We start from the raw sequence: 21,879 nt of genomic DNA, 5'->3' as shown, positions 1-21,879 counted from the left end.
GCGGAAAAGGGCCTCATCATTTTCCTTGTGCAGTGTGCACAGTGCATAAAATACAAATCTAAATTGTCTTAATCTGTTATTTCCGAACTTGTTTTCTTATGAAAGCTTGCAGCACAAATTCCTTTGACCAGACAAAGTGCAACAAAGGGTCATTGTTTTCATCTATCTTTTTTTTCATTTCAGTCCAAACTATAATTGAATCTTAATCCAGTGGTTACTGACCATGAAATAGAAATCCTGGTAATGTAACCACATCATTGGTTAGACCTGCTGCTTGTAACAATTACTATATGTATTGTGGAAATCTTATTATATGAGACTCATTAAAACTATTTAGAAAAGGCAATTTACTGTCTCGCTGATTACAAAAATGCTTTGTTAAATTGTGATTGTTTTGAGTTTGAAAATGGGAGCTTGAGATAATTTGTGTTTGAGGTGGTCTCTTAATTGATTAGCTAGTAGAGGTTTTTCACCTCAACAATAAAATCAAGAAAAGTTGAATGCTACTGTACCTCAAGATCCATTGTCACTATCAGCTCTATATTATAAGTCAGTTTTGTGTCTTTTGTATTATTTAGGTCTAAACTAACAAAATCAAAAGTTTGACGGCAAATCATTTTACTCTGCGGTATAGATTTCTATGTTGCAAAATTAGCACAAATTCCTTATTACTATTAGGCCCCTAACAGTCAATTTTGAGTTTCCCGTCACATAATTTCTGAAAACAAGTGAGGTAACTTTTTCATTATTCATTATTTTTCTGCCTTTCATTATATGACATATAAGGGATATTCATAATTTTTTTTGCAAATATAACCAGTTTTATCAGTATTTTTTTGAAAAATCACAATAATGAATTCAAGTGAGGGTCAGAAAATGAAGTGAGGGCGGGTGACGGGAAACACAAAATCGACTTTCCTTGGCCTTATTTTCCTTTTTATATGCACATTTTTTACCATCTTTAAATGTGGGTTTCCCTGTCAACTGCTGTGTTTCGATATACATGGCACAGGATATACATTGTAGCGCCACTCAAAAACTGACAGGAAAAGAAATTTTCCACCTCCCTGCCCATCATCAAAAAGGCTTGTTACTGCAGACATGCTCAATTTTCTTCACCATTACACAAACTATTGTTCTTGCCAATGTGTACATTATTACAAACAATTTCATTCATAAATTTGATTGTAAAGGTTCTGGTTGGTCTCATTATCAAGGTCGATGTGTATTGTGGTTCATAGATGGGTCAGTGAGAAGTTGTAGGTCATGGATGATTTCTTATTGACTGCTAGTTGGGCATTGATTGAGGTGGGAAGGAAGGTGTAGCCATTGGACCAGATCTCCACCTACTTAGTCAAAATGAATTCCAGTTACTAACAGTCGATTATTAAATGTTTGACAAGGACATTGAGCTTAAATTTGAAAAACGATGAACTAGAATATTGTACCTACCCAAGCATCTGTACCCTTGCAAGCAAAATCTAGATCTGGAATTATTACAATCAGTGGTGTAGCTAGGGTCTGTGGCACCTGGAGCAAGAATATAGAATGGCATCCTTCAACAAAAATTTGCACAATTATTAGGGCTATCTTAAACTCAGTACATTCAGGTGCATAGCTAGGTATTGTGGCACCCTTTCTGCAAAAATTTTCTCAATTATTAGGGCTAATTTGGTTGAAATGCATGCAAAACTTCTTGCTGTTTGGAGTTGCACTTAATCAAGCGATTTATGTATGGCCTTACATAATTTGGTTGATTTTGCACAGTCTCCAACACAACGAGGCACATGCCGCTCTTAGCTTGTTTCAAGTTGTATGTATTCTAGTACTTTACAAACCATTCACTTCATCATGCTCATGGATGGCACTCTTAGATCATGCTGTGATTGCACTGCACTGCACTATTTGGAGTGATGATGTAGTGGATATTTTAGATTTTGTGTGTAAAAAAATGTTTCCAATTTTGATTGGACTCCCATTGCTTTAGGTCTCAATTCTATTGTGATAAACAAAACCATCAATATTACATTGCTACAGAATGTATGTGTGGGGCAAATTCATCTTGGACTCTTATGTGGGTCTGTGGCTGTGGAATCAATAAAGCAACAAAAAAATAGCTTGATTGTCCTTATCCCGCTGACCCAAATGTGGAATTTTTTTTTTGTTTTGTTTTACTGTACAAAAGAATACTGACTTTAATTTTGGAAATTTCAGATTATTTTCCTTTAAAATTTTTGACATCCTGAAATGTTTTTGCTCACATTTCGTTACACTTCTAAACTGTTTTAAAACATGAATGAAGTGGTGTGCAGTAAAGAAGTATCCCAATTTATCTCTGAACAGATTCATCAGGATCGTTCATAAATGACTGGTAAGCAAATGTTCTTTACACAGATCCAAATAGTAAATTAGGTACTCACTAGAAATATTTCGATTCCTATCAGGAATCTTCTTCACTCTGGTGTGGTGAATGGTAGTGTTTCTAGATGTTATCGGCAAACTTTGTGATGGATTTTGATGACGTCACATGGGTTGCTTGCCGATTGATGATCTGATCGTAGATCCGATCAAGTCTGTACGCCCCCTCGTCCTTATTCATGGTGGTATTGCCTCTACTCCTAATCCCAATTTATACCTATTTGATCTATTTATTAAGCTAATTAGGCATATGTTTTGCCTAGTATGACCTTTTAAAATTTATGAAAAAAATAATCTGACTGACCCACGTGACCCGACCCCTTGGAGCGGATCTGCGGTCAATCAAATACTTGTTTTGCCTAATACTATTCACTTACGATTTTCTTCATGTTTAATGTTGTTAATGTTATTGTTTTTGGCTCTGTGAACATGATCAAGTGGAATAAACTGTTAATATCCCTTATGTATTTGACTTTGAGAACCGTAACACCCACGTAACTTCGGTAACTTCGTAAAAGTGATCTGGGAAAGTTGCAATAATGTGATGTGACAGATATTACCAGTATGGGAATTTAACTTTGATTTTAAATTAGAGACAAATGTTTTTGTATGTTTCTTTTTTGGAAAATCCATCAACTTTAATGTTATATTTATATTAATATGTTTTCATGATGTGAAAATTTCTTTCAAAGTGCCACGGTACTTTAAAGGGTGAAGAAATGAATCATGATGGGTGCTCCTTACCATCTACGGTACTTGATTTGGCATGTGGATCAAGTACTAAGGTATATGGACCCATCTGATGTCCTCTGCAAACTTAAGGGAAGATTTTGTGATCCTAGCATCCTCTTTTTATGATATTTTTCAGTAGATATCCGCAGAAAAAGATTACTCCCAAAATTTCAGTTGATTCAGATTTTGCGTTTGCGAGTTATGCATGATTATGTGTATTACACTGCTCCATAGGCCACTGTTAATTACGTTCTGGTATACCAGGACGAAATTCAAATTTGGCGATATTTTTGCTAAGGGGACTCGCTGTGGATCACGAAATGCCCTTTTAACAAGAAGTCTTCTGCTGCTAGATAAATATCCATAACTGAAATTTTGTGGTGGAAAAAGTTGCACATGTGAAACTTTTTGCTTTGACATAATAAATATGTTTCATGCAGAAAACGCACTTGTTGTATTATTTTGAGAGCATGGAGCACCCCTCCCCCACCCCCCCAGACACATGGCTTGTATAATAACATTCTTAATGGAGTGAAAAGCTTACAGCATCAACTGCTGTATATAGAAGACAACAGGGATAGATAAACATAAAGAAGCCTATATAAATCTTGTAATCGTTCCTTTTCACTTTGTCAAATTCCTGTGTCATCTAGTTGAACTTGTCACTGAGATTCCAGTGGACAACTGTTAGTCCCAGGCAGGATTGGCCATCCAACTGTTGGTCAGTCTGAGACAAATTTGGTTACAGTTGGTTAATGAAGCATAAAGATCTGGCAGCATTGATTTCATCAAGTGTAATAACTGAAATTGATAGGTTTTGTTGGTCATATGCTGGAGGAGACAGACTGACCATGCTGACCAGGCCAATGAAGAGGTCACTGGTGGTCAAGTAACTGAATCAATTTGGTGAATACCAATGCAACCTATTCATTTTGACCAGTAGCATCTGTGGTAGCACTGGCTCAGTGCCTACCCGCTTGTGATTGTGCTCGCCGATAGATAATGCAAACTATTCTTTTGTTGGATTGTTATTTCAAGACAAGCAATTTGAGACCATTTTCATCTAAATTGAATGAAATTCTGTTTTGACCCATGTAGAGCCCAAATAATGGCAAATATTGACTTTCAATCTTTGCACTAATAACTCCAGACTGATAAGTCATAGATAGGTCAAACTATATATTTTCTAAATGCTTGACTAGAGTAATGCTTTGGAATTGGTTTTAACAAAATGTTTGACCCCTGTATAAACTTTGACACATTACCTCACAATTACATAAGTTCCTCAGAACATCATATTTTTCATTGCTGACTTTTGGATTGCTGTTTTACCTGAAAATGGAGACTCTACATTTTATATAATACTTGGGGGAATGTTATGCAACTTGAGTCATTATTTCAATTTATATGTATAGCCTGGTGTAGGCCTTGATAACATGCCCTTTGTCTAAATTTAATGAGACATTCAATTCCTTATGGTACTGGAAGTTTTGATAAAATCAAACATGTGAACCAAATACTTAGCAAATAGCAATTATTCAAAGTGTCAAAAATGATCAAAAAGTTGATAAATAATAACCAAAACCATTGCATATCATGGAAATATGTCACGCATAAAGTGTCAAGTTGAATTTAATATGTAATTTGCCTAAATCATTATTTATGATTTTAAAAGTATATGATTTATGTATAGAAATATGATATTATGATTTGTGGTATATGGTCAAAGTCAAGTATGTTTTAACGGATAGATTTGTTGAACCAGACCCTTCTTTCTAGGGTCTGTGGGTTACATTACTCATATAAGCCATTGCATTCAGTGCTATGATGATCATTCTGATTAATAATGAAAAAATGATCCTAGCAACAAAAGCTCCCTTCAGATGTTTCAGAATGTAACACATACCGAAAAATGGTAGGGCAAAGCATAGACTATGTGTCTTCAGAGTCTATGGGCAAAGACTGTCAACATTTTCAGTCTGGCTTCTGTTCCTGGCAAACTATATCTCACAAGTTAATATTTGCTACATTTAGATTTAAATGAACTGAAGGCAACCAATGTAGTTTCAACTTGAGTGAGAACAGGCAAGGATCAGCTAGGCAAAGATCATTTTTGTGAACAGAGATATTTACCACAAAATACAATAGCTGCCATTTGTATACTATTTCAGTTTTTTTACACCATGTGAAAACCATTGTAGAATTTCAGAATTTTTATCATATGGAATATTTGCCATAATGCCCATAAACTACATGTAGAATGGAAAACATCTGTTACGTAACCCTAATAGTAATACTTTGTATACATGAAAGTTGGTGTTCACAATTCCATGGATATATAGCAACAGTTACCTGATTCCTATCACTGCCAACCCAGAGGTAACTGCTGCCCAGCTACTTTGTGGCTACCACTACCAATACAATAGGGTGTGTGGACTGAATTCCAATGTGTGTACTCTACTAGAGTACCCATACATACAGGTACTCTAGAGTGCCAATTATAAAGTAGCTGCAGCAGTATACCTCTGGGGGAAACAGCAATAAGGAATCTAGTCATGTATGTTATAGATGTAGATGATGTGGCTGTATAGATTATCCATCCATCCATCCATACATCTGAAATGTTCTCAAAGTCATGTTGAACCTGCAAGAAACCCAAACAGGGTTGCACCATGTACTTTACTAAAAGCAGCTCTTTTTATGCCAATATATCAAGGTGCTCAATTCAGACTATAGGGTGCAAATCTCAAAGCTAGGAGAGGTTAAACCGTACTTTGTGTGACATTCCATGGATTTCTACATGGATTTGCCACCATAAATAAACACCCCTGATGGGGTTCTTTCAGACTATTCTACACTATGTTGACAACTTTCTGACTAGGACATTTCACCAAGACAAGCAATGGACACATAGAAAATTGGGACCGTTGGGACCTACTGCTAAGGGCTATGGCTATGCATACATACATTGGTTGTGATGTACCAGTTTCGGGAGGGGAGGGGTTTCTGTGGCATTGCAAAATATGAACAAAACAAACAAACAGTCAACATTTACTACTGAAAATTCTCAGATTTGAACTACAGAATACTTTAGTATATGCAAAAGTGATTTTTGAGCCTACCAAATCAGATGTGTTTCAATTTCATTTCAAACAATGGGAGCAAATATAAAGACCTGGGCATGAGATCAACATGAAAAATGTTATGGTAACCTTTTCACACTACATAACAAATTTCTGATTTTACAAAGTCTATCTTGAAATTCAATCAAGATTGTTAATTTTCATCTCAAATTTGATCTAGAATTAACATTATGGTATTTAGAATCACTTTGGGAAATGGGAATAACACATTAATAGAAGTCAATTTCATTCAGATTTAAATCAATTTCACATATTTTAAGTTGACAAGCAAGACTTTAAAGCCTTGTATGGTGAACTTGAACTTGAAGTACTCCATTGTTTGAATAGTTGGTGTAGTTTCATTGCATAATGCATACTGGCTACAACTTGCTAGAAAGAGGAAACAGAGACTTAAGAAGGAACATACTGGAAAACATGGTGTTCATTTAGGATTCGTACATGATGTATCTAAGACCATACTCTTCTTGTCTCGGTATGGATAATTTGGTAATATTGTAAACAAGAAGTGTCTTTAAAAAAGACAGCACCCTGGAACAAAGGTTGAAATAGCAGCTCAAATAAGTCTCATGTTTTGTCCCATATTTTGATATGTCCATATTATAATGTAATGCACTAAACTAGAATCCAGTAGAGGTGAGTGTATCGGTGATGGGGAAAATAGATATAAAAGGGCTCATAATGACATGAAGATGGTTTGTTTCTGGTTGGCAGCAAGCATCTTAGTTTAAAATAAGCATACAATAAGATTATGAGTTAGTTTTCGTGTTTGCTAGATATGGTCCATATATAGACCATCTTTCTCCAACTTTATACCAGGACATATTCATAATACATGATAATTTCCCATGTTTGCCCGAGAAGTCTCTCCTAACCTGTGCTCAGTTTCATTTTATTTAAGTGGAGAAAAGGGAAAGACTGGATCCTATGGGTTGGAACCAACAGGCTTGCTGTAACCACTAACTAATTCTGTTCAGCTTCATTTCAATATACAAATTGTGCATGCACTCAGGCGTTTGCTTTATTGGCAAAGAAAATGTACCCAGACATCTTTTATCTGCTGAAAATAACAAACAGACGGTACTTTTATAATTAATAGTATCTTGTAAATTTCTTTTTTGGTGTTTGTGCAATAAAGTAACACATGCAAATCAATAACTTGATTTCTTTATTACAGCAGTCCACAAGAGCAGAGACTTCCTTCCTTACCAGAGTACCTCCTTCATCATCAGCGCAAATCTAGGGCCAACTCAGTCATCTCACTCAGTCGGCTTACATATTAGCCAAGTAAAGAAAGCAAACAAACTAAACCATGTTTCTTTTTATCTTCCTGTCCCCTGTCAGCTTCTAACAAATGCGAGCTCAACTGTATGCCAAAGGGACAACATTTCTATTATCGGCTCAAAGAAAGCGTAGTGGATGGGACTATGTGTAATCCGGACACCTTGGATGTATGCGTGCAGGGAGCGTGCCAGGTATGTAACCATGGAAACCATTTATAAATACTGGTGTTGTAATAGGTTTTGCAAATTTAATTTCTGTTGAATTAGCAAAAGTTAAATGCATATTCATGTCAGTGAGTATTGCAGACAGAAAGATACTGCAGAAAATCACCTTTTAACCTTTGACCCAAACTATTGATCCTAAAACAAAAAGCAAAGGTAAGTGGAATATTTAACAGCCTTTCACAATCTATGGGGTACAGGGGGAGGGGGTAGGAAAAATCTGGGGGAAACTTCCAAGGGGAGGTACAATTATTGAAAAATTGTCCCATTGACACTCTGAGAATGACATTACTGATACAAATCTATGCAGTGGAGGCAACAACCTCATCCCGCCACTGATAGACACCTGTACCTATACAAACTGCCAGCTCATGTAAGGGGGGGGGGGGGGAGTTAAGTTACAGGAGCATGGTCCTGACTGAACTCCTCTGGTTTTACTACTGGTAAAACTTGCTGCTACACAAAATACCTATACCTGCAACTGCAGGTATTATTCTATAGTGAGTCTCGCAAGGAGTATACACATGCGTAGAAGAGGAATTCGCGCAACTGCACTCATTCGAATTTGCCACAGCGAAATCCAACATGGTGTTACTCTCAACTTCAGATAATACACACAATACATGGGTCATTCTTCGGTAAGGTGCCCAATTGCAGTTCCGCCACTTTCAGGAGTCATAACTAAAATATGAAACATGATTTCGAATTTTTCATAGCCAGGAGTAAAAATAATTTCACCCTATATGTCTAAAATTTCCTGTCCCTATGTCTGCGTCATCTACCGTCACGAAAATTTAGAAGCGCCTGGAGAAAAATACTAATTTTGTAAGGTCATTTATTTGACCTAGAAGCACAAGTCAATATGCAGTAAATTCATTTAGACATTTTTTCCTCATGTTGGCGCAATAAATTCATCAAAACTATAACCATTTCTTCACTCATACGGGTGGGTACCTTTATTAATCATCATCTCCTAACGCTTCTGATACCTAAAATGTTCGCATTATTTATTTTACTTTTTCAAAATTACAACAGTTGTACGTTTATTTCTATTCACCTCCTTTATTGACCATGTGTATGTTATAGTTGTACCACTAGGGTCATAAGTTTGTTAATTTCGTAATATGCCATCATATCATATCCGTCACAATTTTGTGATGGATATGATGTTTGGAGGTGATTTTCACTATGAGAGAATCATTTCCGTCACGTGACGGAGATGATACAGCAGAATTTCCATTCCTTGACATCATCTCCGTCACTCTACATATAATGCCCTGCTTTGACCTTAAAACTGGTCAAATGGAAATGTAATGATATGTTGCATAATCTTAGTTATACTCCCTTCCTCTGTAGGTAAAAAACAAATGTTCAATGTGCGACACATTTTTCGTATCAGTTGAACTTCGTTGCAATTGTGACGGAGATGACGACGGTGATGGAGATGACATTAGCTGCAGAAAAAGCCAAAAAATTACATCAAGCTGCTAATAAAGATTGAGCCAAACACTTTTTTACTACACTGGAGACATATCTCTTTCTTAATCTGTAAAAAAATTAACAGAAAAATCATTTTGAAATGTCTATTTTCCAAACCTTCAAACGTGCACCTTACCGAAGAATGACCCACATGTTACGCCACTTCACCTTCAGCATGAAGAATGTGGTTTGGTGGAATTAAAATTGGAGAGGTATGCGTTTGAGCTTGTAAATTCTACCTACAGCTCCAACAGGTTTGCATTTGACAGGAAAATGAATGACTGTTCCAGAGATCTTCAAACTGAATTGAACACCATGCATTGACCCAAAGTATACCAATACTTTGGGTCAGTACACCTGATTAACACTGCAAACCAATTGAGCACAAGGAATCTATGCTGCCACAGTATAGAGAGGGGCATTTAAAGGAAATAAATGGGTAAAATACTATCTGTGAAGTGACAAGTTGCAAGAAACTTTGTGTTTTTGTTTCAAACAAGAATGTGACTATTTATTGTTCTGAATATCAGTCTGACTTGCATGTAATACTCTCTTTCTGGGGACCTGAAGGTGGGAGTAGTATGACACTTCTCTTTCTGGGGACACTTCAGAACCAGCAGGGGTAGAAGAAGATTTGTGAGCATACATGTATTCTATTATGCTCTTTGATTGTATATCAGAATATTGGATATGTAAATTCCTAGACTAAAAGCAGCCCGGAAAAGCAGGCTGGGTGCATTGATGTTCAAACTATTATAGTCTCAGGTTCAAACTGAGGTATTTTTTATGATGGTGTCTGCCCTTACCAAACAGGAAGGCTAAGATACCCTTCGATAACTATTCATCTACCATTCGAACTCTAATAATACTGTATTGATAGTGGTCGCTACTATTCAAGACCCTCGAATAGTAGTACGACCATTAGTGTAAGATTTTCCTGAATAGTAAGGACCGCTAACTACCCTTCCTCTTACTATTCATAGCTTTTAACTACCATTCAGACCAAGTGGCTTAGTATTCTCAACAAGAAGGAAAATTTTCTAAGTATATTACCCTTCAACTAAATTCCTTAATGGTCGACCCAGGGTCAAGGACTGGAGCATGATGGGAATATATTTATAACTGCCATTTTGAATTGGTGTGAATGCAGAGATGATATGGGACTCTTGTTTTTGGATGTTTTTAGCTGTATTACAGGCATTAATCTATAATAAATTACTGAGTTTGGCGACTTGGTAAGGCTAAAAACTTCTACGTTTTACATTATTTCGGAAAACGGATTTTTGCGTTGCATAGAGTAAAGTTGTCCGCACCCCAATAAAACGTCCAATTTTGTTTTTGTTTACGTTAAGGGTGTCAAATAATGATAATTAGTTTCAAAGGCACTACCAAGGAACCTGCGAGCTAAGCACTGAGTAAATGCTGTTTAACATGAACACCCGCAAATCCTATGTCTGATCTGATCAATGCTGAGATTGGGTCACTCATACCATTACACAGGAGAATCTGACTTGAGTAATTAACATGCATTGTTTATTCAACTAATTTGTCAACATTATCATGTCAGTGTTCAAACTAGAACCTATTGTCAACAGTTAAATGTTTGTTTATTGAATTAGGAGTCTCCAAATCACCCAAATTAAACAGGGTTGCCAAACTTTAATTTAGTAGCCCAAATGGGTGACTTTTTAAGATCCCCCAACTTTTGACAATTTCCTGTCCCATAGAGACATATGGTTAAGAAAAATGGGTGACTTTTTAGCAATGCAGGTACAAGCTTGGTTAGGCTCACCGTAACTCACAGGTTAGCGGCATAATCAGTGAATTAGGTCAAAGTCTCCAAATCGCCCAAATTAAACAGGGTTGCCAAACTGTGATTTAGTAGTTAGTAGCCCAAATGGGTGACTTTTGAAGATCGCCCCAACTTTTGACAATTTCCTGTCCCATAGAGACAGATGGTTACTGAATTTTACCATGCTATGTTATATGAAACGGAGTGTAAGGATATGTGAATAAAATTGTTTCATCTGCACAGTGGTGTAGCCCCGGAGGGGGTACTCACATGTAAATGGGGTATGGGTATGTGCGGCAGTCAAGGGTCCCTTTTTCAGGCTCCCCGGCAGTTCCTTAAGACCCACATTTGGATCATGCTCCAGTTCTTTGAGCCTCAAACTCTGGCAATTGTAGCTCTTTAGCCAAAATTTGGAAAATTTTGGAATTTTTTAGCTCCAAAGCCTATAATTTGGCCCAATTTTAGTTCACAAGACCCACCAAAAATGTTGAAATTTCAGTTCATCAAGCCCCTATTTTTCCCACAATCAGTTCTTAGTTCCCAAAGTTCGGCGCTTCGCGCCGCACACCCCTACCAAAATTTCAGTTGAGTGCCCCCTCCCCCGGGGGTGTAGCCAGGACTTTTTCAGAGAGAGAGAGGGGGAGAAGGCAAATTTCATGGGGGGGCAAATTGTCACAAATGGGCTAAAAAGTAAAAGGTACAACAAAATGTATCCAAAATGGGCTAACAAATAAAAAGTACAACAAAATGCATACAAATCTTAAATATCAGTAGCCAGCATACCATAGGGGCCCAAGAGGGAAGTAAATAAAATTGTGTTCATCTGCTCAGTGATGTAGCCAGGACTTTTGCAGGGGCAGCAAGGTACATTTCAAGGTTGGGGATGGACAAACTTGGACGAAAATGGTAACAAATGGGTTAAAAGGTACAACAAATTTGTCCAAAATGGGCGAAAAGTTAATGTATAAACAAATGCATAAAAATGTTAAATATCAGGAAGCCCAGCATCCCACAGGGGCAAGACTTCTCACGGTGGATATGATATGGTGGCAAGAAGACTTCGATCATGATCTAATTGCAATTTCAAGCCATTGATTTATATGGAAAAGATACTAAATATTATATTTCTAAATGATAATCTCCTCTCATACAATTAATCACATTAAATAAAACATTTACATGTACAAAAAATATACAAAATTTACCAACCGCGAAAGACTCTGACCGCGAAAGACGGGTGACCGCTAGTTGTACAAATTATTGGGATGTTGCTTGGCAATGGAATTATGTGATCCATATAGTAATTGTGTGCAAACAAAAATGCTACATGCATGGATAATGTAGTATGTAGGTAAGCTTAAAATATATTTGAAGTAAATTTGGTATGTATAAGTTTTTATGCTGGCAGTTTCTTGAAATAGGGAATGGTCTAGTGCAAGGAGGAGATTATATTGAGGCATTTATTAATAATTATTACATACTGTATCCCGTATATGCAGTTAATTTTTTCCCAGTAAAAAAACGGGCTACTTGCTGAAGATTTTCATGGAGGAATGTACTATTATATGTATATATCATACAGGCCTCCGGCTGGGAACATTTTTTGAATTGTTTGGAATGATATATATTGTCAAAAGATTAGAAATTAGAAAGTACAGGGTGCATCAGCGCTGCCAGTCATGCTTGCACGATGCAGAAGGGTGGCATTTGGGGATGTGCCCCTTCAGTCATACAATCCTCGTGGCATATGTATAGATCCTTGTTTTTGAAACATCTGGTGTGTGTCCTCATTGGCAATAAGGAAACCCGGACACACACACCGAGTGTTATTCCAAACGTGGACACATGCAGTTTAGGACTATGCAAACGCTGACGTCTGAAACTGCATTCAATTGACAAACTGAGGACACTTTTACATGTATGAAATGCGACTCATGGACAGTATATTTAATGCACGATAGAGGTATCTTGCAAATGCATGACTTACGGATACATGCACGCAATTGTGCTTGTGCTCCGAACTGAAGACGGTCTCCCATTGCAATTGTTTAAATGTGAAATATCATGTGCATGTCCTTATGTTTGTCGGTAAATTGCACATACGCCCCCCCACCTGTCTTGTAACATGTGTAAATTGGGAACATGTGCCTGAAACTGTCAAAAGGGGACACACATAGATGTAATTCTAGCCTAATCACCAATTATGAACATTTGTGCATCAATTAGGGACATTTGTGTGTGTAAATTGGGGACACGTGTCTGAAACCTACAATCGGGTATATCCTACATGTACACCCCCCAGACAACTGGGGACATCTTAATTAACACTGGTCATTTTTATCACTACAACTCTACAACTGGGAACATCCCGGTGCTCAAATGTCCCCGTTTGATGCATCTTAGACCTGGAAAATGTCCCCATTCATCTGTGTTTACTGTTTACAAGCTGTTTGTTTTGCATGAAAATATAAACTGTGACTAAGGACATTCTGGGGAGATTCTTCGGACACCGGGGTCATCAATTACTGCCCCCATGGTGCCCCCTTGACCATCAGTATACCTCAAGCGCCCCCTCATGCACACACATCCCCCCACATCACACACACCCCAACCCCCACCCATTCAGCTTACATGTATCCTATGCTACATGTACATGTAGTATAGCATTCTGCTATACTGGATGGTCCTGTTAATGGTCGACCACTACTGGTCAATACTATGGTTTACTGGTCGACCACTAGTATAGCATTTGGCTTACTGGTCCACTTGTGGTCGACCGCTAATACTACTGGTCACTACTAGTATTCGGCTTACTGGTCGACCATTAGTATAGCATTCGGCTTACTGGTCCACTAGTGGTCGACCGCTAATACTACTGGTCACTACTAGTATTCGGCTTACTGGTCGACCATTTAGTATAGCATTCGCTTACTGGTCCACTAGTGGCTCGACCATTAGTTAGCGTGGCTCATTTGCATAATTCGCCTCATACGAAGGGTAGTCGAAGGGTAGTCGAATAGGAAGGCTAATTTTTCACTACAGAATACTATATATGACCGCTATAATAACTAGCGGTCACATGGCATTCGACCGCTAGCTGACCGCTATTGACGACCGCTTTGTGAAGGGTAGTTGAAGGCTAATGATTTAGGTAAGGGTGTCCTGTCTGTGAATAAGAGAACATCATTAAAGTCTTTTTACAGAGCCTGATTCCATCCATGTTTCCTCATAGTTTTTAATTATTCATTTATTTTGGTGGGTATGTGGTATCTGTCAGGAAGTGCTGCTAGCCTACAGTTCTGGACAGAATATTTGTTTCATCATTAATATGATTGGTAAGATGAAAGATCATAGAAAGCAATGAGTCAAATAATAAATTGGACTAATAAATAATGTCAGACAGTTAGGCTACTTTTTACAAAAGTACAAGGAACCAAATACAACTTCAAGGCAGGTTTGAGAACTGCTCCGTCATTCTTATCCTACAGGTGTATTCAAGTTTGCTGTCAATCAAATAATTGCTTATCCAGTATTACAAATTGCCTATAACCCATTAATACCATCATAATACTCCAAGTTTACAATATCTTGTATTGTCTGTCATAGAATGTCAAAGTCAAGTGTCAAATGGAATTAAATATTGTTTATTTGGATTATATATGACAGGACATTGCAGTGGTCAGTGTTCTTGTATAGCCCACCTATAGAACCACCTATCCAGGCTATGACCAGGTCCCAATTTTGACATCAATGTCAAATCTGAACTTGGATGTCCCTCTTTATGATGAGACACATCAAAACTAACTCAGCAAATACCAAAATAAACAATCTTTATTGAAAATAAATATAATAATATACAGATGCAGGGGTATACATTTTTTCATGGTATCATCATCAGCTTTCAAATCTAGTCTTTGTGAAATACTCATTTTCAGGTGGGTACATTTTAAAGAATTTAAAATTTGTTAATAGACATTTGGTTCTAGCAGTGTCAGTTGTCAGTAGTTGAAACAGGTATATTATTATTATATCAATTTAATACTTGGGTCTGTGAAAACGAATGAAAAACTGAAATGATAGGAACAGGCCCATACGCGGGATTTTTTTTGGGGGGGTGCTGATTTTGAAAAAGTGGACTTTTTTCCAGGGGGCGATTTTGTGAAAAGTGGACTTTTCCTCAAAAATTTGGACCTTTTTTTGACCAAAAAAGCATAAAAACACAATTTTTTTTGCTCACTACATTGGGCCTGCGTTTGGGCCTGGATAGGAAGTTGCACCTGTAACATAGAACTGTTGGGCAGGACTGCAGGTGTCATAGTCTATAGAAGCTTTGCATTTTAAAACTTAAAATGCAGGGAAACATATCTGGTCTTTCAACAATTGAGTTTCCTCCCTCCTGACACATGCCAATCTTCAACATTTGCCAGGCGCCATCAGTTAAACAATATCACTGATGAATGACTAAACTACTCTCATCAAATTGCGGTCAAACATTGAACTTGAATGTCTGCAATATGAGGGTTGGGAAATAGGAAAGAACTTAACTCATTGTATCATATCCCCTCTGTCTCTTAGTGACTTCAGAGCTTTAGTATTATCACAGTCCACTTCTGACTTTGAGCATACTTAGATCCAAGTTAGAGCCGCCTTGCACAGTGGTGGCTCTGAGGAGTAGAGGTGATTTTTAAGGCAAAGTCTTTCGGGGGGGGGGGGAGCATCCACAGAGACAGATCCAGGGTTTCAATTAAAGGGGATGGATGGTATATCATTACAAATTTCCATACGAGGACATGTCGCAAACTGTGGGTAACATTTTCTGCCTTTTGGTATCGTATATTATATATCAACGATCCTGTTGATATATGGATGGGTCCTTTTTCAAAATGTTCTCAATTTTTTAAGAAAAAAGTCTAATTTTACCCCAATCTAGCCAAAATGTTTGAAATTTTGCCAAAATTGAGGGCAAAATTTTTGGGTAAAATTTGCTCTAAAATTTTGAATTTTGGTATATCGATGGGTCAAAATTTCTTGAAAAATTGCTATATTGATGGGTACACTTTCAAATTCTCATGCACACCCCTACCAAAACCAAACTTGACCCCCCCCCCCTCCCCCCGGCACTATATATTTAGCTTAGGCAAATCATAGGTTTTGGAATGAAAGCTTATGCAAGTAACTGAACTTGGAAAGTGCAAATTTGTATGGTCGCATCTGAACCCATCTCTCTTATCAGTTGATCAACCTGATTAATTCTGAGTATCTGGTTGAGAATATTAAGAGTATGGCTATCAAAAGTGTAATTAATACCTTTAATGAGATATGACAATCAAAATCAAGTCATAACTAAATTAGGAATCTTGTTAATCATATTCATTGAATGTGATGAATAGAACAACTGATATATGACACAGCATTTAAGAGGACAAGCAAAACAATACAAACAAACTTTTTTACTTGTTCTGTAAATTTATGATCCAAAAATTAATAATTACAAAAAAACATGAGAATGTTGCTTTCTCAAATATTTTGTCTATCAGGCACAAAAAATCAAACGGGAGTTCAAGTAGGGTCGGTCGGTCGGTTTGAGGCTCAAATTTCACCAAAATCTGAAAAAAAATCTAAATATTTTTTGCAAACATTTTCTAAAAATGATCAGCCAAAATTTTGGCCCAAAACTGCTGATTTTACATGGTTTTAGAATAAAAAATTAAAATCCCCAAAATGCTAATTCTGGGTCAGTCGAGCCTAGAACAGGGTTAGGTATGGTCACCTTAGCTGTCATTAATTCTAAAAGAATACTTCATAGGCTTGGAGAAGCTGTAAATCTGTTTGTTATAAACAAAGGAATCGCATTTAATGAAAAGTAATCACTACATTACCAGATTCCCATTGACCAGAGATACACCGCTGCCCAGTTATTATCGGTTACTAGTAGTAGTACCAGCAGTGCAGTACCAATTCAGTACCAGTGTGTGTATTGTATGTGTGATTATTATCAGGGGCGGCGCCAGGGTATTTTGATAGGGGGCAATTTGTTATGCAGCCGACGGCGCTGCCTCCGCGCTTATGCCGACATAGAAATATCTGAGGGGGATGTGCCCCCCCTCAGAATTTAGAAATTTTTAAAATGAAAGCACACATGAAGCCATTTGATGCACCATTTTCACCCTTTTTAGGGTTATTTATTTATTTTCCAACCGCATATTTTTATGGATTTCATTCACGGGCCCGACTTTCAGCCCGCTGGTTTTAGGCATTATGGACCTATAGTAAATCCAGCACCTTTTGGCAACAAAATAAGTTCATGGTACAAATGTGCAGGAAGTGAAATATGGTGGAAATGTTAAATATAGTTGCGGGAAGCGCGAAAAAAATTGGCACTTTTTAGGCTAAATTGGGGGAAAATTTGCCGAAAATGGGCCCAAAATATAAAAACCAACAACTTTAAAACCGCGTGAGATCAGCATTCCACAAGGGGCAATATGTCCGAAGGGGAGTTTCCTCCTTCTAACCATGGTCAGGGAGGGCCTTTTCTTCTTCTCCTTCTCTTTTTCTCCTCTGCCCTTTCTCTCTCCTTCTTCTCTTTCTCTTTTCCCTTCTTTTACCTCTTTTTTGAAAATCATAGGGGGGCAATTGCCCCCCTTGCCCCCCCTGTGGCGCCGCCCCTGATTATTATGTGTGTAGAGTACCTACATGGGTACTCTAGAAAGTACCAATGAAGTAGCTGGGCAGCAATAGGAATCTGGTACTTTAGATTGGAGGGAAACCCTAAATTTGTATCCCATTTTTGTTTCTACTCAGTTATCCATTTCTGAAGCCCCTATGAATATGAGTCACCTGAAAGTTGAGTGAACCTTGCAAGTGGACCTCCCTCAATTGTTTTCGTAACATAAAATAAGAAATCAATGGTTTTACAAGTTCTTTTTTGATGTCGCTCAATATATTTACCCACACTGACTGCAATAGTGGTGATATTGATGCCTGATGGTATGAAGTTGGGAAGTAGTAAAGCCGGAAAATTAAAAAAATTAATCAATGGGTCAGTCCATGTCGAAACAGATTGAGTGTACACCCACCCTCTTGGATTTTGCTCTCCTTTGGCTCAGGGGTACCTTTCATGGATCCCTAGGTGAGGTCACAAAAAAAATTCAAATTCCATTTCGTTTGAAATGGCCGGTAATCAAAGTTTGGCGACCTCGACCAAAATTGTGAATTTAAGGGTCCAAATGACAAAGTGCTCTCTTTGAGGGCACTTTCTTCTTAATTGAATCAGTTGTGATCCTCTTTTGAATGTGGTCACTCACTGGCTGTGTCTGAAATACCTAATGCCAAAAAAGATAGATTTCGAATTTCGTTGGGATTTCAGAGGGGTCAAAATCAGCACTTCGTACTGTTCAATCAAATTATCTTGATTTTGAAGGACCCATGATAATGTCACAGTGCACTTATAGGTCCTAATTATGTTCAGAATGGATTAACCATATGCCAATGTCTATGAGCAATTAAAAAAAGAGAAATTTCTAGACCCCTACAGAATTTTAGGCCACCCCTAAAGTGGTTCAGCCACAAATGGCACTTAAAGTCGGCAAATTTTGACCCCTAATAACTTTAGGTGTACACCAGATATGAATTTCTAGTCTTTTGCATCTGAAAGAATGTAGTTTAATGTTACTAGGAACATAAGATTTGTTTTGTATTTTTGTGTTTTAGTATTAAGTTGACGCTTTCAAAAATAGTCATTTTTGCCTAACATACCATGCATACAGGATACGGTACAAAATGCCAATTTTAGTATGATATTTTTTTTATATTTTTGATCACTTTATAGCCATTTGTATTATTTATCCTGATATTTCAAGTTGCTCTTGAGTCAAGTAATAAGAAAAAACTACTTTCTAATCCTCTGTATGGATTTTTAAAAGGGTCAAAAATGCACTTCCTGGCAACGATGCACATGCAAAGTACAGGTTATGGGGTCAAATTTTCAGAATACTCCCAATTATGTCAAGTAATATATCAAATTACTCGTATGGTCATGAGGATTCCAAAATGTATAGTTTGTTATGTGTCAGACCTTTCAGGAATGCGATATGAGAAAAAATGTTCATAGGTCAACGACCTGTTTGAAAGTATCAAAACACAAAAAATACAAAACAAATCTTATGTTCCTAGTAACATTAGACTACATTCTTTCAGATGCAAAAGACTAGAAATTCATATCTGGTGTACACCTAAAGTTATTAGGTGTCAAAATTTGCCGATTTTAAGCGCCATTTGTGGCTGAACCACTTTAGGGGGCCTAAAATTCTGTAGGGGGTCTAGAAATTTCTCTTTTTTTGAATTGCTCATAGACATTGGCACATGGTTAATCCATTCTGAACATAATCAGGACCTATAAGTGCACTGTGGCATTATCATGGGTCCTTCAAAATCAAAGATAATTTGATTGAACAGTATGAAGTGCTGATTTTGACCCCTCTGAAATCCCAACGAAATTCAAATCAATCTTTTTGGCATTAGGCATTTCAGACACAGCCAGTGAGTGACCACATTCAAAAAGAGGGTCACAACTGATTTAATTAAGAAGAAAATGCCTCTCAAAGAGAGCGCTTTGTCATTTGGACACCTTAAATTCCCAATTTTGGTCAAGGTCGCCAAACTTAGATGGCCCGCCATTCGTAAACGAAATTGAATTTGAATTTTTTTCTTGTGACCTCACCTAGGGGTCCATGAAAGGTACCCCTGAGCCAAAGGAGAGCATAATCCAAGAGGGTGGGTGTACACTCAGTCTGTTTTGACATGGACTGACCCCAATGGGTGTAGTCTGGATGGTTCCTCGCCCACATTATATAGGCTGTTTCTTATAGCAATTAAATATCAGTTTATATGAGGCGTTTTATGCAGTAGCTTTTAAAAAGGTGAAAATATTGATGAAGAAAAATAATATTTCTGTGAATAATTGAGGTCAATTGTCTTTTGATTGAAACAATGTAGGCCTACATTAAGCACCCAAAATATTGAGGTTTGCATCATAAGCAGTCTACAGACAGGCTACAGACCCATATTTTCCCCTCAAAGACACCTTTTTTTTAAAACAAAATCCTCTTGAAAAGACGCTTTTGAAGCTATCTTATTGATTTTGCTCAATATGATCATTTTGTACTTAAAAAGGTTGAAAACACAAGATTGCCATTAGGCTGATTAAAATAGAAAGATTGTAGATGGTCTTGTAATATTTGAACATGATCAGGCCCGTAACCAGAGGGTGCAAGTTGGAAATGCCTCCCATGAAATGATTCCCCCCCCCAAAATGTCTCGGGATAAATTGATGTAGAAAATTGCCTTTTCCAATAGCTTAAAATTACTGTCAAATTTGCCTAAAACAGCAGAGCTTTGCCCTGCACCCCACCACAGCTTTGCCCCTGCACCCCAGCGGAGGCCTAAGGTGGTCCCCTGCACCCCACCAGTTTATGTTTGTGATTTGTGCTAGAAAATGCTGCCTTTTAAAAATCCACACCCCATACAAAAAATCCTAGCTACAGGCCTGAACATGATCAATACCCAGATGTGCATGAACTTCCAGCATTGTAGCTCACGTTTGTTCTTTCAAAGCATCTTTGATGAAGATACTCTTCAAAATATAAAATAAAACTGATATTGGTTTGTGCTTCTGTGTGCTTGGAGGAAGCAATTTCTTCCAGGAAGTGTGGTATGATAATTCATATGTTCAAAATCTTTGAAATAACTTGCCTTCATTGGAAATCAATTGTGGAAGTAGTTGTACATGATCTGTATATTGTGATGAACTCAAGAAGTATGACAAAATACTGTGCTGATTGATTTAAAAGAGGTTTGTCAACAAATTATCCCATCAACTACAAATGAATGGTTGAGGATAAGGTGTGTGGGCAGTGAATCATCTTGGAATTTATTGAACATTTTTACAAATATCTGAAGTATATAAGTTTTAAAGGAGTGGCCTACTTGAACACATCAATGGGAACACAATGGAACACTTAATACCAAAATGTAAGACCCCAGAGTTGAGTTATTATTATTTGTTTATTTGAACAAATGCCTTACATTGTCATCAGCAGTTACTTGTCTACATGATGCATTCACATAAAATAAGTAAAAATGAGCCTCCATAGAAATACTAGTTCCATAATTCTACTATTTTCATATACCCAGTGATGAAATCATGGTATACAGATTTCTAAAGATTCATATTTAACCCTTTAGAGATGTTTACATTGCCCCTTTTTACCATTGGTTATAATCGTACCCACAAACAAACTTTTTCTATTTCCCTAAGTAAAAAGTGATAGTATCCTATAATATCTATGGTAAAGGGTGTGAACTAGAGTAAAACAGAAATTAATATGGATGGAATCATAACTTATAGTTGTACTATTCCTCTAAGAAAAGTCTTGACAGAAACTCCTGAGTCATTGGAATAATTCCATATTCTTAAGAAACACTATTTCTTCTTTCTTTGCAGTCTGTTGGTTGTGATTTTATGTTGGGATCTGATGCTAGAGAGGACAAATGCAGGGAGTGTGGAGGTGATGGAAGCACATGTAAAACAATAGAAGGCAGCTTCTATACAAGACGACTACCTGTGGGTAAGGCTGTGATAAGTCTGTAATCAGGGAAGGGGGGACTCCATAGAGAGCACAGTGACTGGAATTTGAGTGCTGCATCCAGTCAGAAAAGCATCAGGGTATTTAGTTATTCAGTATTTTGCACATATTTTGTAGTGATCATGGGATCATCATCCAAATATTAACTTTACAATGTTGATAATTATTTT

At 37.3% G+C, this 21,879-nt stretch overlaps 1 protein-coding gene across 3 annotated transcripts in view; it reads left to right on the top strand.

Annotated features, from left to right (window-relative positions):
• Positions 1 to 21,879, top strand: part of LOC140153037 (papilin-like) — a 128,811-nt gene that overhangs the window by 62,685 nt on the left and 44,247 nt on the right. For all 3 annotated transcript variants that reach the window (XM_072175634.1, XM_072175633.1, XM_072175632.1), the window contains 2 exons: positions 7,635 to 7,765; positions 21,568 to 21,691. In XM_072175634.1, coding sequence (XP_072031735.1) covers positions 7,635 to 7,765; positions 21,568 to 21,691 — 255 coding nt within the window. The remainder of the gene's footprint in view (positions 1 to 7,634; positions 7,766 to 21,567; positions 21,692 to 21,879) is intronic.

Source organism: Amphiura filiformis, chromosome 5, assembly GCF_039555335.1.
Source record: "Amphiura filiformis chromosome 5, Afil_fr2py, whole genome shotgun sequence".
Lineage (NCBI taxonomy): Eukaryota > Metazoa > Echinodermata > Ophiuroidea > Amphilepidida > Amphiuridae > Amphiura > Amphiura filiformis.
The sequence above is the reverse complement of the archived record's forward strand: the minus strand, read 5'-3'. Positions and strand labels throughout refer to the sequence as shown.